This window comes from Orycteropus afer, unplaced genomic scaffold (assembly GCF_000298275.1).
Source record: "Orycteropus afer afer isolate SDZICR_OR568_19922 unplaced genomic scaffold, OryAfe1.0 scaffold00216, whole genome shotgun sequence".
Lineage (NCBI taxonomy): Eukaryota > Metazoa > Chordata > Mammalia > Tubulidentata > Orycteropodidae > Orycteropus > Orycteropus afer.
The window spans coordinates 2,825,856-2,853,096 of NW_006921803.1; the positions used below are offsets into that span (position 1 = coordinate 2,825,856).

General features: G+C 39.3%; 1 protein-coding gene across 1 annotated transcript in view; it reads left to right on the forward strand.

Moving 5' to 3' along the window:
- Nucleotides 1–27,241, forward strand: part of ELAVL2 (ELAV like RNA binding protein 2) — a 133,440-nt gene that overhangs the window by 51,790 nt on the left and 54,409 nt on the right. The window contains exon 3 of the mRNA XM_007948402.2: nucleotides 26,373–26,476. Within this exon, the coding sequence (XP_007946593.1) occupies nucleotides 26,373–26,476 (104 nt within the window). The remainder of the gene's footprint in view (nucleotides 1–26,372; nucleotides 26,477–27,241) is intronic.

A 27,241-nucleotide genomic window follows, 5' to 3' on the forward strand; every position in this document is an offset into this window, starting at 1 on the left:
ATTCTTAAGTCCTACCACCACAGGAATCTGCGAGAGCGCTGTCTCTTTAAATATCCAAAATAGTCAAGCTGCTTTTTAAACCTACAAAATTGCGGTGCCCCCCGGATTGGCAAAAGTCCACAACTCAGCCCAACTTTCTCTTCACCTTCTCTGTTTGTTCCCCAGCCACCGTGCACAGTCTGTTCAGTCCCTGGCTAGCAGGGTGATTTTTAGGTTAATTTTTAGGTCCTACCACCACTCGGGATTGTCCAAGCCGTTTTTGCCATCAGGGGCGTTCAGGTCCCTGTCAGACCACAGCTCTGTATGTCTCCTTTTTTGGTATTTTCATGGAAATTCTTCTGCTAGTTGGGGTTTAGTCTCCTTCTGTATCCTTTCCTTCAAGGCTCAGTGGTCCAAGATTATCTTCTGTGTCTGTGTCAATTGGTTTCCCTTGTCTTTGTTGAAGAGGATCTGTGTAGTCCTTCTGCCTAGTCCACCATCTTGCCGGAACTCTCTGTCTCTTAATTTTGGAGTTTACTTTTCAACACATTCAAAAGTAAACACTGACTAATTTTTCATTGACCTTACTTTGACCCAAAAGAGAATAATTTTTTTAATTGCTTGTAAGTCCCTGGTTTGAACTTGCTGTCTTTTCACACAGGGCTATCAGAGAAGGTGTGGTTCTGGGAATCACCTTCTGGATACCTTGGGAAGTTAGCACTGGAGCTGACGGCATCTTGTTTAGATCAGAGAATTTTTTTTTTTTATAGATCAGAGAATTTTCCATTAGGAAGTTAGTTGAATCATGTCAGTAGGATACCTTCCACACCTCTATCAGTTAGCCTGAACTTTGAGGCCTTTCATATGCTGTTTGCTCAACCAAAGCATACAGGATATGGAAGAAGTTAAGTGACAATGTAACAAAAAAAAAACAAACAAACCACCAAAACGAAACTTACTTCCATCGAGTTGATTCTGACTCATAGCAACCCCCTTTGAGTTTCTGAGGTGGTAAATCTTTACAGAAGTAGATTGCTCAGTCTTCCTTTCATGGAGTCGCTGGTCGGTTTCAGCTGCCAACCTTCTGATTAGTACTCAAATGTCTTAGGCACTACGCCACCAGAGCTCCTTAGTGGCAATGTAGGAGCATCAAAAAACGAAACTGGTTTATATGAACAAAGGGTGTTGTGATTTGTTTGTTTATAGCAGCTTTTACATCGACTGCTGCAGTCTGAGGGTTGTTGTTGACTTGAGTAATGACTGCCTTTTACTTATAACAAAGCAGTGACATGTTTTGTACAGTGCTCTCCACTGCCAGTAGCCCTGTAAGGGTGGCATTGTGACCATTTTCGCTGAGGTCGGTGGTGTTGCAGTGTGTCCTCTCCTTTGATGGTTGTATTTGTTGGAGTTGTGATGATGTCCTGCCAGTCTTCTGCTGTCTGCCCAGAAAAGCTCCTTCCTTCCTCTGAGACTTTTAGCTTTAGGGAAGAAGTAAAAACCCAACAGCCCCTTGCCCTCAAGTTGATTCCCACTCATTACGACTCCATCCACGTGTTGCAGAGTAGAACTGTCCTCTGTAGGGTTTTGAAGTCTGTGACCTTTCAGAGGCAGATCACCAGGGCTTGCTTTTGAGTTGCCTCTGGGTGGGTTCAAACTATGGACCTTTCAGTAAGTGGTTGAGTGCTTAACTGTTGGGCCACCCAGGGAAAACTAAAGCTATTGATAAAGGAGAAAGTCTCTGTGTTGAGAGGTGTGTGTGTATGTGCATCTGTACATGTATTTTATAAATAAAGTCACTTTAAAAAGAAATATTTCAAGTTACTGGCTTACACTAGCTTTACATTGTCAGTGTTAGGAGAAAACATAATTCTAATATAATTATGCAAAAATAGGAGTTGGTTCAAAGACAGCTCTTTCCTTCCAGGTAACCTCTTGTGATTTCTCCCCAGTCTGAGTATGTTTCCTGGTCACTGCTTTCCTCCTTGACTGTGTGACCATGAACAACCTAAAGAATGGCTGGGGTGACCAGGGGCATTCTTTGGAATCAGGCAGCAGATCTTTCTGAATGTTTCACCTTGAGCTTGTAATCTTTAAATGTCAGTAATGTTTGTGACCCTGTTGCTCATAGCAGCTTATGAGAGCCATATATATATATATATCTCCACACTTGGTAGAAAAATAGACTTGGCCGTAAATGACCTTCATTTATTCCCTCTGCCTATTTAGTCACTTAATTAAAACCCTTGGGTGTCGAGGCATGTGAGGACATATGTATGCTTCGAGGCATTCAATTTTTGTGTCCTGTGGAGCAGTGGTATTAATTTGCCAGTACTAATTTTTTTTTTTTTGGGGGGGAGTTGTCTTCAGTTCTCTTTGAAAAGGTTAAAGTCTTGTTTTATCTCTATTCACAGTATTTTTATTTTTAACAAGTCACTGCAGAAATCATAACTTTGAAAAAAAATTGTCAGTTTTGTGTTCTTTGTGATGTGTTACAAGATAGTCATGTGACCTTAAAGGATTAGAATGGGATATCTGTTCAGGCAGCTTTAAAAGTAAAACCACGGGTGGGGGACAGAGGGGAGTCTGATCTGGCTAAGAAATCACCAGGGTTTAGAAGATGATACAGACAGTCTTTGAATAACACCTTAATTAGGCTGTAGATTGTGCATTCAGAAATTTCTTTGGGGATTATAAAAACCTGATTTAGTTCTTGGTCATTTGATTTGTATTTCTCTAGGAAATTTGTTTCACTTTTTTGATCCTAAAGAAAAATAACTGAGAGAATGCAACTCAAAGAACAAATTTACTGCGTTATGAATAATGGAATCAAGACTTGTTTTACCTGGGAACCAAGATTGGGAAGTGATTATGTCTTCTTAGTAAGATTGAAATTTGATTAAAAAGATCATTTTGATAAAATTTGATAACTAATAGGTCGTATAGTTATCGTTGTGATATACTCTTAGGTTTTTATTTCTAGATATTCCACCAGAAGTTTAAGAACTGTTTTGAAAACTAATTCTGGGCTAATGTCCATCTTATAAAAGTAGAAGGAGTAAAATTAAGATATCCAAGTAGTATAAAATAAGGAGCTCTGGTGGCATAGTCCCTAAGGCATTTGACTGCTAACCAGAAGGCTAGTGGTTCAAACCCATTAGCCGCTCCTTGAATGGAAGACTGGGCATTCTACTTCCGTAAAGATCTACTGCCTTGAAAACCCAAAGTGGAGGTCCCTATGAGTTGGAATTGACTTTATGGCAGTGAGTTTGTTTGTTTGTTTGTTTTTTGGTGGCACAATACCTAAGGCATTTATTTGATTGATAACCAGAAGGTTGGAGGTTCAAACCCACTAGCCACTCTGTGGAAGGAAGATGGGGCAATTTACTTCTGTAATGATTTATGGTCGTGGAAGCCCAATGGGGGTCACTATGAGTTTGGAATCGACTCCTATCTTTTTAACACACATTTAATGTTAATATTTCATACTCTGAAGGCTTAAGAAAAATAATTTACCTTTCCCCCTTGCTTCCAAAGAATGCTCTTTAGAGGTGTCTTAGTTATCAGTGCTACTGTAACGGAAATACCACCAGTGGGAGGCTTTAACAACAACAACAAAAAATTTTTTTATAGCTTAGGAAGCTAGAAGTCTGAATTCAGGGTGCTAGCTCTAGGGGAAGGCTTTCTCTCTCCTGGTGACTGTGGAAGAAAGTTCTTGTCTCCCTCTAGCTTCTGTTCTTGGGTTGCTTGATGATCTTCAAGTGGCATAGCATCTGTCTTCACCTATTTGTGCTTCCTTGCTTCTGTGCTAAGTCAGGTCTTTTTATATTTTATAAGTGGTTGGTTTAAAACACACTATACTAATATGCCCTAATTAACATAACAAAGAAAACCCTGTTCCCAAAGTGGAAGTATGGGTTAGGATTTACAGCATGTTTTTTTTTTGGGGGGACACACAATTCAGTCTATAACAAGAGGCACAGTTAAGCTTTATCTTAACAAATCTTAAGAGTTTTTACACACTTTAAATACATCTTTTTAATATAGCATACCTTCTATTTCCTTTAGTCTACTTAATATTGGACACAATTTTTTTTTTTTTTGGGGGGAAAGTAAAGGCTCAGTCCAAATAAAGTAAGTTTTTGTGTTGGTGGAAATGGTGTTTCAGTATGTGCGCACACACACACACAAACACACATACACGTAGGCTCTGACTCACAGTGACCCTGTGTACAGCAGAACAAAGCACCGCCTGTTCTTGCACCATCCTCACAATCCTTGCTGTGCTTGAACGCATCATTGCAGCCACTGTATCAATCCATCTTGTTAAGGGTATTCCCCTTTTTCACTGACCCTCCACTTTACCAAGCATGATACCCTTCTCAAGGGAATGGCCCCTTCTGATAATATGACCAAAGTAAATGAGATGACGTCTGGACATTCTCACTTTGAAGAGGCGTTCCAGCTGCGCTTCTTCCAGGACAGATTTGTTCATTCTTCTGGCAGTCCATGGTGTTTTCAGTATTCTTCACCAACCCCTCAATTCAAAGTCATCAACTCTTCTTCGGTCTTCCTTACTCATATGTGTGTGTGTGTGTGTGTGTGTGTATGTACATGTATGTGTGTGTGTATTTTCTTGCTAGGAAGTAGTCTCACTGGAGGAAAACAAGTTTAGTAATCTTGGTATAAATGGAGTACTTGAGCAATGTTAATGTTCATCATTTGTTCATTGATAAGCACTGGTTTTATAGGTTATAGTATGCTTGAAAACACAAAAACAAAACTGTATTGTCTAGTTGATGCCAACTTACAGTGACTCCATGTGTGTCAGAGTAAAACTTTGTTCCAAGGGGTTTTCAATAGGTAATCTCGCCTCCCCCCACCTCCATGGTAGTTAAGGGTATGTGTCAATGTGACTGGGCCTGGTTTTGAATGTCCAGGCAGCTGGATATTGTTACTCTCCATGATGAGATGGTAATCAACTCCACGGTGGAATCTGTGGTTGAGTAGCTGCCTTAGGATGTGTGCTTCCAGTATATGAGAAGAAGCTTGGAGAAAGGTCTCTGAGCTTTGTGGCACGCTTGGACCCTGCACGTAGTTGAGTCTTCATTCAGCAGCCTGCCGTTTTGTCTGCCGATCTTGATACTGTTTCTGGACTTGAACTAGTGGCTTGTTGTGTTGCTTGATAAATTTGGGACTGTGCCATTTTACTTGTCCACCTTGGGTTTGTCAGCGTCAGGAGCCAGTAGCTGCTTGAGTTAAAAGATGCCTCCAGCTTCAGTGGGCTTGGGAGCAAGAGGCAGAGGTGAAGCCTAAGGTTGAGGGGCCTTCACCCAGCCCCTAGAGCTGGCACTTTGAACTCGAGTTTCTAGCCTCCTAAACTGTAAGAGAATAAATCCCTGTTTGATCAAACCACTCACTTGTGGTTGCTCTGTTAGAGCAGTACAACAGAACCAACCCCCTCCCCCGCCCGGAGTAGATTGCCAGGCCTTTCTTCTGCGGTGGCTCTGGGTAGATTTTCACCTGTAACCTTTTAGTTAGCAGGGCACATTATCCATTTGCAGCACTCAAGGACTTCATGTTTGAGAATAAATCTTGGCTAAGGAGTTCTGGTCGTGTAGTGGTTAAGGCATTTGGTTGCTAAGCAAAACATGGGTAGTTTGAAGCCACCAACCACTCCTTGGAAGAAAGATGGTGCAGTCTGCTTCAGTAAAGATTTATAGCCTTGGAAACCCAACGGGGGTCACTATGAATTGGAATCAACTAGATGACAGTAAGTTTTTTTTTTTTTTTTAATGAGTGACCTGGCAGTACATAGATTTTTCAGTTTTTTCCCCAAGTAAAGGAGATTCATTTATAATACATAACTATTTACTCTTCTGCTTCTTTATATACAGCAAGGAAAAAATTGTCACCAAGAAAGTAGGAAAATTCCTTGACTGAAAATTACAGAATATTGCAATGAGCTGAAAGACTAGTATTTAGTGAAATCTTTTCTTTGAGAGGTGTACTTGTAATGGAATGTCTGACATTTTGTATAGTATTCTGTAGTAGAAGTGCTTTAATATTACCCTATTGTACAGGTCTGAAATTATTTCTGAAGCGTATTTGACAAGAGCAAAGTAGATGATGGAGTCCTAAGGAGCAAACATTAGCAAACAGGACCTTAAGCTCAACTTTTCTCACAGACGAGGTACCGTTTTATAGATCTGGGTTCCAGGGTCCTAAGATTTGTTAGCAGGAGGAATTCACCTCATAGCCTCCTTTTCTTCAGGTAACACTTTGTGATAAAAATGGAATTTTCTCAATGAGTTGTTTATTGCCACCTGTCGTTGTCCAATGTTGAAATATGTTACTGATTTGCCATGTGTCTTAAGCTGGATTATCTAGAGGAACAAAACCAGTGATGTATATATATGCATATGCATATACATATACATATACATATGTGTGTATATATATGTATATATGTGTATATATATATATATATATAGAGAGAGAGAGAGAGAGAGAGAGAGATTCATTTCAAGGAAATGACATACACAGTTGTGGAAGCCTGGCAAGTCCCAAATCATGTATCAGGCTGGAGGCTTCTCCTGATTCGTGTGGGTGCAGGGGCTGTTGAACCTAAAATTGGCAGGCTGCTAGCTCATAGGAGCTGGAAAATCCTAAAATCTGCAGGTCAGGCATATGCTGCTGGCTCATGTCTCAAGAACCTTAGGTGATGACAAGTGGATGCAGGATAGAGAGAGCGTGAGTGTGTGAGCACGTGGGCTTTACCAGAACATCCATATATATTGGCTACAGGCCACATCCCTAGGGAAACTCCCTTTACATCGTATAACAATGGAGGATAATTACATAGTACTGAGAATTATGGCCTAGTCAGGTTGACACAAAATTACTGTTACGCCATGTAAAAAATGTCAATAGCTATGAAGCTTTGTCTTTAGAAAGTCATTTTTCACATCAGATGATCCTTAATATTATTTAATTTGGTACTGTAAAATCACAGTGCCTTCCTCAAGAGTAAGCCTCAGATACATAAGTACATATGTACATAACTTTCACTAATGGCAAGTGAAATAAAACATGATATTCAAAGTTTTAAAGATGAATTAAAATTGAGATGTCCTTTTTGAATAGAGTGCTTTTTTCCTTCTGCCCTGCTATAGATTCATTATAGGGATCCTCGAGGACAGAGTACAGTTGGCTCAGGGGATTTTCAGGTCTGTAAATCTTTGCGGAAGCAGACTGCCACATCTTGATCCCATGGAGCTGCTGGTGGGTTTGAACCACCAACCTTTTCTTCAGCAGCTGAGAACTTAATCATTCACTATGATTTAGAATCAACTCAGTGTGAGTTGGGTTTTTTTTTTTGTTTGTTTTTGGTTTGGCTGCCAGTTCATGGATAATTGAGATTATAAAATGGTAAATGATAATAAGTTAAAATTATTTGTGTGTTTTTCCTGTTTTATAGAAAAAAAATATATGTAGAGTTTGGAGCAGTGATCATGTATATTAAGTTGATGAGTGTGTGTAAATTTTCCTTTTCATTATACTTTTAAATCCATGGTACAAGACAAGCTCTTTGCTTCTCCAGTTCAGTGTGATGGTACATTCACTGTGATGCTCATGCAGACAGTGCCAAATTACTCGTGCCCTAATGAGTCATTGTCTAGGCAAAATCTTTAAAGCATTTGCTTTTTTCTCAAAGTACCTTTGTGAATTTTAATTTTGGAGGATTACAATAGCCAATCTTTTTGATTTGTCAATAAAGTGATTTTGGAAGAAATGCTTGTGTGATACGAATATTGTAGTCCTAGGAGCTAGACCATTTTGTAGTTCTCTTTGGAACCCATCTGTTAATTGGTGGGCAAATTGCCCTGTGGTCTCAGAGTGCTTTGCTGTAACATAAGCTGTCCCTCAGCAAAAACAAAATGGATATTTATTTCTGCCAGGTTACCTCTTTGACTATATTTGAAACCATAGTTCCAAATCATCTGACCCACAGCCTTAACACTTTCACCATACACAGCTCAGCTTCCTCCATAGATTCTGTTCCACTGGGATTCTTTCCCTGCTTGGTGTTCAGAGAGGGCATTCTTTAGGCCCTTGAAGCTGTGTCTGCAGTATTTAAATAGCTTTCCTTTATAGTCAGCATTTATACACTAATCTGCCCAACCACAAGTGCTCTGTTTGGGGGTTTCTCCTAAGTATAAAAATCTGTGCTTTTGTGTGACTATTTCAGATTTAGAGTTAAGAAAAAAAGGTTCTTCATAACCTCATGAAAATATAACTGCTTTTCTTCATTAAATATAAACTAAGCAAAATGTCCTATACAAAGGGAAGGAAAATCACGTTTTTTATATTTGCATCTTTGTCGATTGGGGACAGTGGATGCTCTTTGGAATTTTACTTATTTTGTCCTTGCTAAAAACATCACTAACTTAATTCTGTGCTTTCTTTTTGAAATGAAATATACTGAATTACAGAGTTATCTCCAGGTAGGAGCACCATTTACGTATTTGGTGGACACTTTGTTAATGATACATGTAAGAATGTAAGATAATACAGTCTTTTACTCTGTTGAAATTTTTTCTCTGATTATGTGATGTTATCCACTGTCTCTTCTTAATGACACATTTTTCTTTTGAGTTGATGTTCCTATATGAAATGTAAGTGATTTAGGTGTGGTTGTGATTGTTACACAAAATGCTAAAACAAGGTTTATTAACACTTTCTGCCCACTTAACGTAGTTCTGTACACTCATAATAGCAATACGACTACAAAAAAAAAAAAAGATTTAAATACACATTTTTATAGGTCTATAAAAAGGTCTCTGAAAATGATAAGCCTGTCTTGAGGCTGCCATTTTGGGTTTTACTTTTAGGTGTCTGGGGATAGTCATACCTGTTGTTGTTGTTAGATGCCATCGAGTTGGTTCTGACTCATAGCAGCCCTATGCACAACAGAATGAAACACTGCCTGGTCCTATACCGTTCTTAAAATCATTGCTCTGTTTGAGGCTGTTGTTGCAGCTGCTGTGTCAGTCCCTCTTACTGAGGGTTGTTTTTATAGCTGGCCCTTTACTTTACCAAGCATCATGTTCTTCTCCAGGTACAGATCCCTCCTGATAACATGTCCAAAGGAAGTGAGACAAGCCGTGTCATATTTGCTTCTCAGGAGCCATCCTGACAGTGCTTCAAGGATAGATCTGTTCATTCTTTGGCAGTCCATGGTGTATTCCACATTCATTGCCAGCACTGCAAGTCATGTGCATCAATTCTTCTTTGGTCTTCCTTATTCATTGTCCAGCTTTCGTATGCATATGAGGTGATTGAAAACACCATGGCTTGGGTCAGGTGCCTCTTAGTTTTCGAATTGACATCTTTGCTATTTAATACTTTAAAGAGGTTTTATGCAGGAGATTTTCCCAGTGCTTGACTTCTTGACTGCTGCTTCCATGGACATTGTTTGTGGATCCAAGTAAAATTAAATCCTTAACATTTTCCATTTTTTCTGTTTCTCATGATGTTGCTTATTGGTCCAGTTGTGAGGATTTTTGTTTTCTTTATGTTGAGGTATAATCCGTACTGAAGACTGTAGTCTTTAATCTTCATCAGTAAGTGCTTCAAGTGTTCTTCATTTTCAGCAAGAAAGCTTGTGTCATCTGCCTATCACAGGTTGTTAAAGAGTCTTCTTCCAGTCCTGAGGGAGAATTGTTCTTTTCTCTATGACTATAATTCCTCATGGCTCTAATAACACCATCTACCTTCTCAGGTGTTTGTTTAGCCTACAGACTGAATAAGTATGGTGATCCACACTTCTCCTGATTTTAAACCATACAGTATCCCCTCATTCTGTTTGAATGACTACCTCTTGGTCTGAGCACAGGTCCACATGAGCACAATTAAGTGTTCTGGAATTCCCATTCATTGCAGTGTTATCCATAATTTGTTACAAGACATAGTCAGTTTTCTTTATATAGTCCATAAGACAGAAATAGACATTTTTTGGTGTTCTCTGCTTTCAGCCAGTGCCCACCTGACATCATTCCATGCCCTCTTCTCAGTCTGGCTTGAACTTCTGACAGTTCCCTGTTGATGTACTGCTACAACCGTTTTTGAATTACCTTCAGAAAAATTTTACTTGGATGTGATATTAATGATAAAGTTTGATAATTTCCACATTCTATTAGATCACCTTTCTGCGAAATGGTCACAAATATGGATTTCTTCCACTTGATTGGCCAGGTACCTATTTCCAAAATTTCTTAGCATAGATGAGTGAGCACTAACAGCATTGCATCTATTTGTTGAAATACCTCAATTGATATTGAATTGATATTCTGTCAATTCCTGGAGCCTTGTTTTTTGCTAATGCCTTCAGTGCAGCTTAGACTTCTTCCTTCAGCACCATCAGCTCTTGATCATATGCAACCTCCTGAAGTGGTTGAATGTCAGCCAGCTCTTTTGGTACCGTATTCTTTCTACCTTCTTTTGATGCTTCCTGCTCATTCAATATTTTATCCATAGAATCCTTCAGTATTGTAGTTGAAAACTTGAAATTTTTCATCATTTCTTTCAGCTTGAGAAATTTCAAGTGTGTTGTTCTCTTTTGGTTTTCTACCTCCAGGTCTTTGCATATTTCAGTATAATGCTTTGTCTTCCTGAGCCACCTTTTTGAAATCTTTTATTCAGCTCTTTTACTTTATTGTTTCTTACATTCACTTTAGCTACTCTGCATTCAAGAGCTAGTTTGAGTCTTTTTGACATCCATTTTTGTCTTTTCTTTCTTTCTTTTTTTTTTTAACCAGGAATAGGGTTTACCTTTCTATATTGTTTGCTCTGCTAGATTCATCCTGTAAGTATCCTTTTTTTCTCTCCTTATCCTCTCTTTTTTCTGGTGTCACTTGCCCACATTGCTGGTTGCATTGAGCCAAGGGAGGCACCAGCAGGAAAACAGAAGGGTTTAAGTCTTTTTTTCCCTGTCCTCCTTGCTAGGATGCTGTAGCTTCTTCAGTAGGTCTTTTTCTCCATGATTATAATTCCTCATGGCTTTAATAATGCCATTTTCATCATTATCTCCTCAGCCATAGAATTAGTGTCATCTTTCATCTGTTTGTAGTTTTCATGTGATTCATTATTCCTGTTTTGTTCTCTAATCTTGCGCACACCTCTGTTATGCGGGCTCTTTCTTAAAGTCTCTGCATCTGAACCAATTCGGGTGAATGGTGTTCCCTCTAGGACTGTGATAGATGCACATGTAGTTGACTCGGGATTCATTGTTCATCATTTCCTTTCACACAGAGGTATCTTTGTTTTAATGAAGTGTAATTTATTTCCAATAAAATACACGACTTAATGAAGTGCAATTCAGTGGATTTTTAATATATTCATTAAATTATGAAATCATCAACACTGTCTAGTTTCACAACATATTTATAATCCCTTGAATAAAACCTATATCCATTAATTCTTAAAATTCTTTTGTGTATTATTTAGAATTTTCTATGTCTAAGATGATGTGATTGGTGAATAAAGGTAGTTTTACTTCTTTCTTTCCAATATGGATTTTTTTCTTGCCTAATTGCCCTGAGTAGAAGCTCCACTCAAATATTGAATAGGCATAACAAGGGGAGATGCCTTTGCATTATTCCTTATCTTAGGGGGACCTTTCTACATTTCTCCATTATTATTACTTGTGGCTTTTCCATAAATAACCTTTATAAGGTGGAAGAAATTCTCTTTTTATCTTAGTTTGCTGAGTGTTTTTTTTATCATGTATGCATTTTTAAAATGTGTTTTCTGCACCTACTGAGATTACATTATTTTTGTTCTTAATTTTACTGTTGTTGTTAGGTGCTGTTGAGTCAGTTCTGACTCATAGTGACCCAGTGTACAACAGAATGAAATGCTGCCTGGGCCTGTGCCGTCCTTGCAGTTGTTTGTAAGCTTGAGCCTGTTGTTGGCAGCCAGGGTCAGTCCATCTCATTGAATGTCTTCCTCTTTTTCACTGACCCTCTACTCTTCCAGCTTCTCCAGGGACTAGTCCTTTCTGATAACATGTCCAAAATATGTGAGACAAAGTCTTGCCATCCTCACTTCTAAGGAACATTCTGACTGTACTTCTTCCAAGACAGATGTATTCATTCTTCTGGCAGTCAACACCATAGTTCAAAGGCATCAATAATTCTTCTGTCTTCCTTATTAATTGCCCAGCTTTGGCATGCATAGGAGCTGTTTAAAAACACCATGGCTTGGGCCAGGCTCACCTCACTCCTCACAATGATGTCTGCTTTTTAACACTTTAAGAGTTCTTTTGCAACAGATTTTCCCAGTAAACTACACCAGGTATTTTCTTGACGACTGCTTTCATGAATGTTGATTGTGGATCCTGTTAGATATACAGTATTTGAGAGTGTGCTGGATTGGTGCGCTGTATTAATCTCTAGATGTTAGCAAAGGGTTTCAAATGTTTCTTGCCCTCATGTTACTATTAGGAAAGTGGTAAGTTACCATCCTAAGGAAATCTAAATCTTCCTGTATGCATAAGGAATTGTCTTAGATTTTAGTCTTGGCTGTTGTTCCAAAGGCTCAGTTGAAGGAAAAGGGTAATTGGTCTGAAAGTCCATGCTCATTTTGATCCGAGAGTACATTAGGTGGATGTTCAGAGATGGGCAGCCAGTTGCTGTCAAGATGCCCCTGACTCATTGTGACCTCATAATGTGTCAGAGTACAACTGTGCTCCATTGGGTTTTCAATGGCTGATTTTCTTTTTTTCTAAGTAGATCTCTAGAAGTTTCTTCCGAGGTGCCTTGGAGTGGACTTGAACCTCTAACCTTTTGGTTTGCAACCAAGTGCATTAACCATTTGCAGCACTCTAGAGGACGACAGCGGGAGCAAGATGTTTTGTGTGCCTTTAAATAGATTTAGGCAGGGGTTTATCCACAGAGGTTACCAATTAGAATTGGGGCAGTTTGTAGGGACTTGTAAAAGAAGATGTGGGTTTTTATCTTCTAATTGTCATATCTTAGTTGTCTCTGGAGAATTGAGAGGAATATGGGTCAGGTCCTGTCCTGAGCTGAAGAGACCATATCATCTTCTTCCATGCTCTTCTTGATCCTGGTGATTGTCCAGGCTACTGAAGTTACCCTCCTGGTCTCTCTTATTTTCCTTACTGCTGGGCTTCCTTTAGGCTCTGTTGGTGCCTCCTGCACTGTGACCATTACAGACCTTCATGTGGGGTGCCCCTACTTACAGGACATAGAGTCTGGCTACTAGCTCTACACAGACCATCTATTGTTCAGTGCGCCTGTCATCTGACCATCTCCTTTACATACCTGTGCACATTAGCTTTTCTCCCTATTCTTATTTCCTTACATTTCTCTGTCAGGAAACTACTAAATTCCACTTCCCCCATGTGGACAAATTAAAGTCTACTACTTTTGAATTTTGCTGTGGTTATACATGAAACCTCAGTGAATACCACACTCTCAACACACACAGTGTATTTGAGAAGCCTGAAGCCAGCCATGTTCCATGTTCCTTAGGTGTCCGTCTCTCCCTTGCTTACTCTGGTGCTTTAAATTTCTCTGAATCTCAGAGGTCAGAGACCTGTGGTGGTGATCCAACATACTTTCCTACAGCTACCAAAACCATACAGTGTGTGAATGCATTATAATATTACCTGTTAGGAGAATTTTCTTGTGTGGAGATTGATTTGGCAATAGCAAACATATCTGGCTTTAGCTATAAGAATTGTTGTATGAGTTTCTGGAAAACCCATTACCATTGAGTTGATGATGACTCATGGTGACCCCATGTAGTGACAGAATAGAACTATTCCATAGGGTTCTTGGTTGTAATCTTTATGGAAACAGATCACCTGATCTTTCTTCTGCCATGCCCTGGAGTGGGTTTGAACTGGAAACCTTTAGCACTAATGTTGTGGTGATATGCTGTCAAGTCTGTTCCAATTCATAGCAACTGTATAGGACAGGGTAGAACTGTCTCATAGAGTTTCCTAGGCTGCGCTCTTTATGAGATTAGATTTCCTTCTCCTGTGGAGGCACACTGGTGGATTCACACTTCTGACTTTTTGGTTATCAGCTGGTGCGTAATCATTGCTCATTCAGGGCTCCTGATTAGTAGAAAAGTACAAATCATTCATTCTGCCCTAGGACCAAGAGTTCCTGGAAAAGGAATAAGTGAAGGCCTATCTTAAATGCATTAGAAGTCTCTTTAGACTATTGAGCAATGATGGATTTGTTTTAAGGGTGTGAGTGGTTTGTGCACCTGCAGGATGTCCTTCCTTTTCTTTCAGGTTCCCCTCTCCCCCACCCCTAAATACATGTGTCTCAGATGTGTTTTAGTTAGCTAGTGTTATTGTCACTGAAAGACTACAAGTGGGTCGTTTTAAGGAACAGAAATCTATTTTCTCACAGTTTGCAGGCTAAAAGTCCGAATTGGGGCCTAGACCTTGTCAGTTCTTTCTGTGAGCCTCTCTAACTTTCTGGTGTCTGCCAGCAGTCCTTATCATTCCTTGGCATTTGTCTTCCCCTGTGTATGTATCTCTGTCTGTTGTGGTCTTTTTGCAACTCAGAAATGATTAGATTTAGGATTCACCTATACTACTGTGACCTCACTGATGTAACAAAGAGGTTTATTTTTCCTGTTTGCTAACAGGATTGCATTCACAGATACAGGGGCCAAAAATTGAACACCTAACTTGGGGGGACACAGATCAGTCCATAGCAGATGAGTTAAGAGAAGATTGTGAAATTCTGGTCAAGTGATTGATTGCATGACAAAGAATAAGAAAAAGCACGGGTGTATTTGGAGATTATGAATATTCCGGTTGAAAAGTTCTGAACTTACAATGTACAGGACTCTGCATTACATAAATTTCTAGGCTTGGCCAAAGGTGGTGCAGACTGAGTTTGGAAAGGTCATCCTGGCTTATGTAGCTGCCATTTAGTAGCTAGCTACATGTCTTTGAGCAAGTTATTAATATCTCTGAATCTTTATCTGTAAACTGGGTAAAGATGTATCTACTCAGATCTTTGTTGTGAGAATTAAAGTGGTGAATACATGAGATGTAAGGCTAAGTTGCTTGGTGGCAGTTCATAGTTAGACAAGACTGTTTGTTTGTAGGCACCTAGCTAGAAACAAGCATTTATATGGTTATGGAAATGGACTTTTTCCACAGACTTACTGGGTTTTCACATTGGTAAGGCTCAGGCTGGTGGACCTCAAACTTAATTTCTTTCTTTGTTTCTTTTTTTTTTTTTTTGAGTACCTTCATAGAGAAAATAACTTTTTCTTTTCTTCTGTGATTTGATTGAAAGTTTACAGAGCAAATGAATTTTCCATTTTCCATATAACAGTTCATATACATTTTGTTTCATGACATTGACTGCAATCCCCGTAATGTAACAGCTCTCTTCTCACTTCTGCCATGTGGTAACCTTTTTCCTGTGTCCTTCTTTCCTACACATTCCTGCCCTCTGAGCTATCTTCTCCTGCATTACTGCCCTTCTGATCTCCCATGGTTGATTGTTCTAAAGAGTGTGCCTAAATGGTGTAAATGTTCACCTTATACGCCTGTCTCTTCTTTTCTGGAAGCCACAGGAGTGAGTTCAGTTCCAGGCCCCAAGGGTGACTAGGGGTTGTCATGTTGTGGGTTTCACCAGGGGTGGACTTTAAACTTTTGAGTAAGAAAGACATATATATTTTTCTTAAACAAAAAATCCATTGTGTGTTCAAGGAAAGAATTTATCATCTCTAACAAGATTTTTCTTTGATTTGCATACCCTTAAGTAATGTTTCTTACTCAGGACAAAACAGGGATCTCTCCATAGTAGTTTACAAGACTTTGACACACTTTTGAAAACAGCACTGAGCTAATAATAGTGCTTAGGACCTTTTAATTGTTTCCTTATCTAAACAATAACAACAAAATCTGTTCTTGCAAAAGGAGAAAAACACAGTAAGAAACTGTACCTCTTGCTGAACTGCTTTCTGGTTTCTCTCTCTCTCTCTCTGTGTGTGTGTGTATGCGCGCGTGCGCTAATGCTATAATTCCAAGACATCAATTCTTTTTCAGTCTTTTCTATTCATTATCTACCTTTCATGTCCATGAAAACTGAGTGAAAATCAGTTGTTGTTATGTGCCATTAAGTTGGACCCAGCTCATAGTGACCCCTCCTTGGGTTTCTGAGGTGGTGTCACTGCGGAAGTAGATTGTCCTAGCTTCTTTTTGAGGAGTGACTGGTGGGGTTTGAACCACCACTCTTCTGGTTAGCAGTCAAGTGCCTTAGGCACTATGCCACCAGAGGTGCACCTTATTTCTCAAAGTGACATCTTTGCTTTCTAATACTACAAAGAACTCATTTGCAGCAGATTTCCCAGTGCAGTACAACGCTTGATTGATTTATTTAAATTTTTTTTTTTTTAAATTGTGATTTGGGTGAAAGTTTATGTGGCAAATTGGTTTTCTATTCAGCAGTTCATACACCTGTTGTTTTTGATACTCATTGCAATCCCCATAGTGTAACAGCATCCTTACCTACTTCATGCCTATATTTACCATTTCCCTTTATCTTAAATTTCTTGACTGCTGTTTCCATAGACATTGATTGTGGATTCAAGTGAAATGAACTCCTGACAGCTTCAGTCTTTTCTCCATTTCTCATGATGTTGCTTATTGGTCTAGTTGTGAGGATTTTTGCTTTTTTATGTTGAGGCAAAATCCATGGTGAAGGCTATGGTCTTTGATCTTTATCAGTGAGTGCGTCAAGTCCTCTTCACTTTCAGCAAGCAAGGTTGTGTCATCTGCATATCACAGGTTGTTAATGAGTCTTCCTCAATTCTGATGTGCATTCTTCTTGTTCTTCTTCATATAGTTCAGCTTCTTGGATTGTTTGCTCAGCATACAGATTGAATAAGTATGGTGAAAAGATACAACCCTGATGCATACCATTCCTGATTTTAAATCCCACGGTATCTCCTTGTTCTGTTTGAATGACTGCAGAATGTGCAGATTCCAGACAAGCACAACTAAGTGCTCTGGAATTCCCATTTTTTGCAACGTTATCCATAATTTGTGTTAATCCGTACCCTTTGAGTATTGAAAGTCACTTTAGGTACAGGTAATTTTTCTGAATCTTCTTGATTTTGGGTGCAAGACATCTTAGTCCACGTGTGCAGTATCAGTGTAAATTTAGAGGATTTAAAATGCTCTTGCTGTTCTCGATAGACTATGACTGAATTGTGTGGGAGTTCTTAATGTTGTCTGAAAATGTGATGTATTAGGAACCCATAGTTTCACCAACTTAAGCTAGGTCACCCTGCATTGCCAGCAGATTCATAATTACTGGGACTGGAACTACAGGAAAATAGAACTCTACCAATTGCATAATCAGGGAACAGACATGGCCATTAAAATTAACTTGAAAATGCCTTGGTGCTGGGGATAGTAGCGGCTCCCTTCAGAATTGGACTGCTTAGGTAGTATTTACCAAATAATCACTATGTATAACTTTGATTTCAGCAGAAAAGTTACAGTTTTCTACTCTTCTATATTATCTCAGTATATCCTTGAAATCCTGAAAATCATCCTGAAATATCAGGGCATTTGCATCTCAGGCCAGCTTTATTAGCATTTGGGTAGAAGATGAGTCTTTGAGTGAGCCATCTGTTTTGTGTATTATGTGAGCATCTAGGTTGAATTCTCCATCCTTGTGATAATCCTTGGTAATGTCCTCCGGGAACCTGGTGAACATGCTTCGTGCTTTTGAAGAGGCATGCTTAGGCTGTAGTAGTGGGATCTCACCAGTCCTTCACCTCACAGTTTGATCTTACTCATCAGGGGACAGCGAGGAGGACATTTGACTCAAGTTAGCAGAGTGTTTAAATAGAAGGACCTGCTGCATCTAGCTTGCTGGGTCAGGAGACTTAGACTAAGTCAAGGAATTAACATTTAGAGAGAAATGTGACTAGAGAGGATTGCATCTCTGTTCACATAAGGTGCTTTCTGACCCTCCCCCTTATGTGCGGTACCCATGTGGCTTGGTTGCACATCAGATCTGAGATACTAAACAAGCTCCTTTGTCAAGTCTGGTGCAAGTTGCTCTGGTGCCAGAGTTGCATTGCACAGCCTGTCTGAACAGACACACACATCAAGTGCCCAAGAACAGAAAGTCCATCTGAAGAAATACAGCACATTGCAACTTTATTGTGCGTCTGTAGGAGGGGGAGAGATGAGTGCTTATGGTAATGGAAAAGGGTATTCTTTTAAAAACATGCCCCCCCAAATGAAAACTTGTTTTCCCAAATTATATTATTTGTTTTTGTTAAGGTATGCAGTTTTACGGAGGGGCTGTGCTTGGAGACAGCCGATCTTTTCAGTTTGCTGTTTTCTAAGTGTTAAGGTATTAGATGGCAGGTTGCAAGAGGCTTGCTTTTCAGAAAGGACCGTAGTGACCTGTTTCTGCTAACTGTGGGCTTTATAAAAAGACTTAGGTTGCTCAGTCCTTTTTTATTTCATAAAACATTACTACTGCTCTAAATGAAATAATAGATACACATCAATCTGTAGTTACCTTTTATTGTTGATTCAACTACCAGGTTTTTATAGAATTCACTCTGCATTTTATTTGACTTGTACATGAATAGTCTCGGCAGACTTAATTATATTAGTGAAAAAGCACTTCCAACAAAATTATATGCTGACATCCCATAATTCATACATACAGATTTGTGAAACAGATTTATGTAAATCTATTAAATTATTCTACATGACATTATTTTTTAAAATTGGGATTTCATTTTAATGGTATTTGTAGAAAATTTTCATATGAAAATTTCTATAAGAACTATTTTTAAAAATCTACCTCATATCGCTCCCTTATGAAGACAGAGTACTGTAACATTTGAGCATCTTGTTCTATATAACCCATCTGGTACAGTGTAGGACTTTAAATGTAGCAATAATTTAGATTAGTAAACACAGTGCTCAGAGTTGGGGAGCATGTTTATAAGGGCAACTCTCTCCTAAATCATAAACTCCTGCAGGGCAGACACTGTTTGTTCCTTCCTTCTTGGTTCATTCATTCAGTGAACATTTAGTTCATTAAATTGTTTTGCTTAACATGTACTTGCCTTCCCTTTGTTCTTAAGTAGCTCACAGTGGGGAGCCATCCAAATTGACTGTTCCAATACATAAATGTACTGAGATAGGTCCCCGGTGGTACACAGGGTTTGTGCTTAGCTACTATTTGAAAGGTTGGTGGTTTGAACCCACTCAGTGGCCCTACGAAAGAAAGGCCTGGTGATCTGCTTTCCTAAAGAGGGCAGTCTAGAAAAACCCTATGGATCAGTTCTAACCTGTAGTGCATGGGGTTGCCAGTGGCAGAGCTTTTTTTTATTTTTATTTTTAAAATATGTTAAGATAAAGAAAAGGCATCATGTAAGTGACTATGAAAGGGATGGGACGGGAGACTAAACAGTGTGCATTGGGGGTGGGGCAAATTGTGGCAAGAAACAACCTCAGAGAATGTATTAAAGTATTCCAGGGAAATTTGTGTTCCAGCCACAGGGAACTGACTGCATTTTTTGGGATGTGCAGGAGTATGTATACGAGTAGTAGAAATTGAGCTAAAGTGGAGGCAAGCAAGAGGCTGATGCTCACCTTGGAAGCCAAGGTGTGGTTGGATTTACCTTTCAGGAGATGCATCCCAACAACATAGTAGTGGTTTTGGAGTTAATGGGAATTTAGGGAGGGAGTGACATTGTTGCAATAATCCGAGCCAGAGTTATACATGAGTACAGGTGCTAATGTAGAGAACAGTAGGGAGGAGGGGCAGGTGGCAGGAGATGATACCTACCTGGAGTCCCTGTATGGTACAAACTTAATATGCTCTCTGCTAACTGGAAAGGTTGGAGGTTTGGTCAGCCAGAGGCAGAAGAAGGCCTGATGATTTTCAGCCATTGAAAACCCTGTGGGACACAATTCTACGCAGAGACACATGGGGTCAAAATCGACTCCCTGGTAACTGTTTTTTTGTTTTTGTTTTTTCTTTCTTATCTTAGAACTTTATCTGAAATAAGTCTTTTCGTACATCTTTCCTGTTACACTGTGAGTCTTTGGTCAAATGCTACCTTCTGGGTAAAGCCCATCCTGGCCACTTTATTTAAACAGCAGGTGCCTCCACCCCCACCCCTGCACTAAGGGGTAAGGAAGCTTACTGCTTTTTTCTCCGTAGCCCTCGTTTCCTTCTAATAGCCTGTGTAATTTGTTCATGTATCTTCCCCTACCTGGAGAGAAGATTTATGAAAAGAGGAGCTTTTTGTGGCTCTGCCGTATCCTCAGCGTCGAAGAGCCTAGCCAAAAGTAGGCTTTCCATAATTCTTGGTTAAATTAATGTAAGGTAAGAAATATCTGGGGTGGCCTTTTGGTGTTTTTTTTGCTTTTTAATAGTAGCATTTTGTTATTTTCCACAATTCCGTGCTTAGGAGAACCTCATGTAAATGTTGGCTAGATAGGATTAATGTCACAGGTTTATAATCAGAAGTTATGGCAGTCTATTGCCCTTACCTTTAAACCTGTGGGGGTAATTTGATATTCTGAACATTGGTAGTAATTTGAAATAGAAAAGACTTAATAAAATGACCTTTGGATAAAATGGGTCCAGAAGATCGCGCATTTTTAATTAAAATATGCAATTAAATTTTTAATTAAAGTATGCTATTAAAAGCAATGTAGGTGGCAAGGGAATGGCTGCTGCTTTGAATTATGCACAGTTTGGGATAAATTGGCGTCTACTGTGTTTCCCACAGTAGCACTTTGTTAGTGAACAGATCCTCTTCCTGTCTTCCTCTTCCTGCTCTGACACCCCCACGTGACTCCTGATGGTCCTTTGGAGTCTCTTTCAGAGGCTCTGAGCTTTATGATCACTTGACTATGGTTCTAAGCAGTCATTTATAACTATTCTCCTTATGCCAGGAGCCTTTTATAAATGATTTTTCTACTTCATGTGAAGAAGGGATCCTTTTCTGTGGGATGTTAGATTTTAAAGAAGAATGCAAAACAAAAAACATTCCCACACACCTTTTGTAGCATACATGTGTTCAAGTGTGGTGTTGACCTGAGGCATTTAGGACCAGGGCAAAAGTCTTTGCTGCCTGACTATTCACGTAGCATCTTCCACAGGGAAGTTCTAGCATCCCTGTCATGGCTATTAGGATCAAGACTTGGATTAATGGTTCCAATCCCTAGGATTATGTGACTACAGGTAGTCTATGTGGCTAGTGGGAGATGAATGGTATTTACTTTGTTCTTGGTGTTCAATTTCCCAGGGGCATTTTTTGTGTGGTTTCTAAAGATAGTTAGTATTTATTTGTCTTGAAAGCTTTTTGGGAGAGCCTTAGCTTTGTCATTTTGTTCAGAATTTTCTTTTAATCATGTTGATTTCCATAATGCTTATACTTGGAATTTAAATGTAGCTTTATCAGTTTTTTTTTTTTTTTTTAAAGAAATGACTCTTGGTTTTAAGATATACCAGTAATCACGTTCAGAATTCAAAATGACTTGAAAAATAGAGTTGGATGATACACATAAAAAAGATGCTTGGTTTCCAAGCTTTCCCTAGTGGTTTATGGCTGCTATAAGCTGTTGAACCACAATAGTCAGGAAAGTGGATCCAGGCTAAGTGTTGCTTCTGCTTTTTATTTTTTAAAAATCTATACTCACTTACAATAACCTGAAATATGTAGTCTATTACAGCATTTGAGAACGAGGAATCCTGAGTTCAAGTCTTGGCTTTACCCCTTCCTACTTTTTCTTTTTTCCCCCTTCCTCATTTGGGGAATCCAGTGAACCTTGTAGATAACATTTCTATCTATAGGGAGGAGAATCTGAATATCATACATGATTAATGTGAGGCTAAAATTAAATAGTAAAGCACCAGGTAGCTGAAAGGTGAGAATTGAGAAAGTCTTGCCTGTGTTGGTGTCATCTGGTGCCTTTATATAGTTTAACCAAACTCTCTGCCATCGAGTTGATTTGGAATCATAGTGACCCCTCCTTGGGTTTCTGAGGTGGTATCTCTATGGAAATAGATTGGCCTTTCTTCCTTCCAGAGAGTGGCTGATGGGTTTGGACCCCCAGCCATCTGGTTAGCAATCAGCTGCCTTAGGTACTACACCACTAGAGCTCCTTTATAGTTTAGGCATCCGATAAATATTCGTTTACTTGACTAACTCACTTTAAAATGAAAATACTGTAAAGTTCTTATCTCCTTTGATTTCATTCCCATGCTAACATTTTAATGAATCTACAGGACTAGACTTAGTAGGAAAATAGCATTTTAGTATCCGGTACCCCCTTTCTTGGGAGCTCTGGTAGCATAGTGGCTAAGGCACTTGACTGCTAACCAGAAGGCTGGCGGTTCAAACCCACCAGCCACTCCTCGGAAGGAAGGTTGGGCAATCCTACTTCCGTAGTGATACTGCCTCGGAAACCCAAGGAGGGGTCGCTATGAGTCAGGGCTGACTCGACGGCACATAACAACAACAACAACAACCCCCTTTCTTATATTATTCTGCTTAGGATACTAGTAAAATTTTGCTTACTTCAGACATGTTTTTAATTGACAGTGGCACTTTCCTAGTGATGCAGCTAGGCAAATTAAAAAACTTTGTAAGCAGGGGAGAGGACATTTGGGGACAAACATGGTCAGAGTGAAATTAATTTACAGGTAGTAGAAATTTGAGTGACTGATTATGTTGTAGCGGGCTGTTAACGTTCTTGGGTTCAAGTCAAAGCTGCATTCAGTAGATGGGCCATCTGTTGGGTGTGGATAATGCCAAAACCCAAATCACACCTACTGCCGTTGAGTTGATTCTGACTTACAGTGACCCATAGGGGCAGGGTAGAACTGTCTGATAGAGTTTCCAGGGCTGTAAATCTTGACAGAAGCAGACTGTTTCATCTTTCTCTTGCAGAATGGCTAATGAGTTTGGATCAACGACCTTTTGGTTAGCAGCACTTAACCACTGTGCCCCCAGGGTCCTTGTTGATGATAATACCTTTGATTAAATAAATAACACCACTCAGCTCCTCACTCATTCATTTAATAAAACTTTGTGTGCCTACAGTGTGCTAGGAGTAGGGAACGAGAGGCCAGCACCGGCGGGGACGGTTAAGCAGGCCATGCTTTTCACTTTACCCAGTGATCCAACTGCAGTGTGTACTGCTATGCTGAAGATTGACCTTTAGGGGCCAATAAACTACTCTGAGGAGATGGATAACATGAAGATTTTAGAAGAGTGCCACATCCATCTTGTTGTTGTTATGTGCCGTTGAGCTGGACCCGACTCATAGCGACCCCTCCTTGGGTTTCCGAGGCAGTATCACTACGGAAGTAGATTGCCCCATCTTCCTTCTGAGGGGTGGCTGGTGGGTTTGAACCGCCAGCCTTCTGATTAGCAGTCAAGTGCTTTAGGCACTATGCTACCACATCCATCTTAGAAGTGTTAAAAGGCATACTCACTTCACACCTCCAGACCTCTACCACTTGGCCCCTCTCCTGGTTCTCAGGAGCCTTGGTAGCCCCAGGTTATCTTTCACCATTAAAACAAGTGATGGTCAACCTTGGCTACATGTTACATTTTAAGCAAAAACCAGGTACCAATGCTTCAAGGAGCCCGGTGACATAACGATGACAGTCAGCTGTTAACCAAAAGTTGGTGATTCTAACCCACCAGTGGTACCATTGGAGAGAAGACCTGGTGATCTGCTCCTGTGAAGGTCACAGCCTACAAAACCCTATGGTGCAGTCTATCACATGGGGTTGCTTTCAGTGGGAATTGACTTGATGGAACCTAACAACCACCACTAATACTTCATCCCAGACTGGTGAAATCGGAATCTTTAGGACTGGGGCTTTGTCAGCAGTGTTGTTCATGTGACGCTTTCTGGATGATTCTAGTATGCAGCAAACATTGAGAAACATTGTGATGAGAAGCTGCTAAAGTGCAGGCCAAAGAGCATTGCCAGTGGAAGGGAAAATTGGACTCTTAACGCTACTACAATTGACAAGTTGATTTATTTTGTCATAGAATAGCAGTATGACAAAAACTACGCAACATTTGGCTTAGTTTTTCTTTTCCCCGTTACATTTGTAGCACATTCCTGATACAACTTCATAAATGAATATATTTAAACTCCTTACCATGTAGTAGTTACTCTGTGTTATCTTTTGACTGTTGTTGTTATGTGCCATAGAGGCGTCTCTGACTCATAGTGACCCCTCCTTGGGTTTCTGAGATGGTATCACTACAGAAGTAGATTGCCCAGTTTTCCTTCCAAAGAGTGGCTGGTGGGTTTGAACCACCAACCTTCTGGTTAGCAGTCAAATGCCTTAGGCACTATGCCACCAGAGCACCCATCTTTTCATGACCTATTTCCATCAATATTGAATGTTTTCATTATTGCCTCAGCAATCTAGTTGGGTAGGAGTTGCTGTCCTTGTTTTAGAGATAAGGAAGCTGCAGCTCAGAGAGGTTAAGTAACTTTTTCAGAGTCACATAGCTAGTGAATGGCAGAGCCAGGATTGGAACTCATGTGTCTCATCTCCATAGCCCACATTCTTTCCATCATAAATTGCTTCCATGAGCAGATTTTGTTAGGTTCAGCTGATTTGAATTGCGCTCAATTACAATAGAGGTGAAACACATTTCATGAGGTGGCACAGTACATGCAGTAGACACATGATAAATGTTTATTGAATTAGTAAAAAGCTGAATACTTGCAAATATAGTTTACATGACACTTTTTTTTTTTTTTTTTAAGAACTGAGAGTAAAATAGAACCTTTCTGAATTTTAAGGTGAGGGAAAAAAATGTTCTCAATTACTTTTAGCACTGTCTTTTAAAAAAAACAAAACAAACTAGAAAAATACAATAAGAGAGCATAGGTCAGCAATGATTATCCCAAATTCTGATATTGGTCCCCAAAATAACAGTCATAGGTGTTTATGTTTATTAGATCCATAATTTATGTAGCCTTTTGTTTCTTTTGTGAAGTTACAAGGAGCCACATCAGGGTAACCAAAGTAGCTATTGTAAATACTTGTAATAACCATGAGCTAAGGTCTCCCATCAAGAACCAATCCCTCACTTCTCTATGAAATTGACTTGATGCAAAAATGGTATTCAATCAAAGCATTTGGACCTTTATTGCATTTCTTTCAGAGAACTTTCAATTAGTTTTATTTGACTTTCAGTACATTAAGTAGATGTTTCTCATGTTTCCAAACAAAGAAACTTCACATTAGTTTAAAAGTTGACACTTTCAGCATTAGATTTAATTGTGAGTGCATTCCATTGATTCCAACCCCACACAGTGTGTTATTTTCAATACCACTGTTTATTCATAAGTACTGTATGATACCTCTAATTCTCTGAGAGTTGGAGCCAAGGGTGAAAGGGTGTAAGTAACAGGTGTGTTACATGTGGGGAGAGACTGAATTTTTTTTTTCATCTCATGTTCTAATTGGCTTGGACATCATTGGTTTAAATCTAGTCCTTATCTAGATCACAAAAGCCGCTTAAGAAAACTTGATCCAATTTTGTTTAAAGAATCTGCTCTCCAAAATAAATATAAATATAAATATAAAAAATCCACTGCCATCGAGTTGATTCTGACTCATAGTGACCCCCATTGGGTTTCCAAGGCTGTAAATCTTTAGGGAAGTAGATTGCCTCATCTTGCTCCTATGGAGTAGCTAGTGGGTTTGACTCACTGACCTTCTGGATAGCAGTCAAGTGCCTTAACCACTATACCACCAGAGCTCCTTATAAATCCAAATATACATGGTTCTTTATCATTTCAGATGCTGATAAAATTGTATTTGGTAAATGATATAAATGTGTCAGGGTATAATTCACAGAACACTGACAGCTTCTTGACTGAAGCTTACAGCTTTCCCATTTTATAGGTAAGGAAACTGAAACCAAGAGGTAATGCCTGTTAAGCCCACTCAGCAGCTCCTGTGAGACTTATACCCACAGTTTCTTAAACTGAGGGCGGCTTTGCTGCGGTGTGCTTCTGCCTCAGGCAGGGCACGTATGATGGAGCCCTTTGGGGATGTGTGCTTTTTTAAACAACACTGTTTGCTGAGTTCTAACTGATGTTTAAACTTGCAAATGTAGTAGACAGGAGATGGAAAAAGACTGCATGCATATTTCTAGAAGAATTACCTAGGGTTCTTTTTGCTACTGGGAAAATATGCTGGTGTTAATGCCAAGACCTTACACCAAGATGAAAGTGGATCTTTGTCAGAGCATAGAACTAATACATATGCCTTTTTCCCCTTCCCTTCTATCAGGACAGAGCTTGGGATATGGCTTTGTGAACTACATTGACCCTAAGGATGCAGAGAAAGCTATCAACACGCTGAATGGATTGAGACTTCAAACCAAAACAATAAAAGTATGTTTAAAAAAATTTTACATCTACTTTCAGAACTGAAGTTAAAAAAATAATTAGTTTACTTGTAGATTTTTCCTGTACTCATTTCTGACCCATATAGATACTTCTTTGGGAAGCATAATAAACTTTTTCATGCTCTTTCCATGATAGCAGCTATTTATTCATCAGTACTGTATGTAATCACGTTATGAAGTTTACTGAAGTCAATCCCTACTCCTATAGAGAATTACTTGACCTACAGTTTGAGAGAACTTTAGGGCCAATTCTTCTAGCACAGGGCTTGCCAAACTTTTCTGTAAAAAGACAGATTATTGTAAATATTTTAAGTTTTGTGTGCCATATGATCCCTGTTACAGCTTCTCAACTCTGCCCTTGTAGCATGGGAGCAGACACTACCAATACATACACAAACAGGTGTGGCTGTGATTCAATAAAACTTTATTTGTGGACACTGAAATTTGAATTCCATGTAATATTCATATGTCACAAAAGAGAATTCTTTATATATTTCCTTCAGCCATTTAAAAATGTAAAAACCATTCTTAGGTCATGCGTGCTACAAAAAGAAGTGGCAGGCTGTATTGGCCCCTTGGGTTTGATTTGATATGGTTCTGGCAGATTCAGCTTACTTTGAGGAGACTTACTAGAAGAGCATAAATACCATGCACATTTTTTCTCTAAGGTATATGAAATAATTTTGTGGGTACCTTGTCTTTAAATTTTTGAAACTCTTATGTAGATTTTCTCTGCCTAAGAAGTTAATCT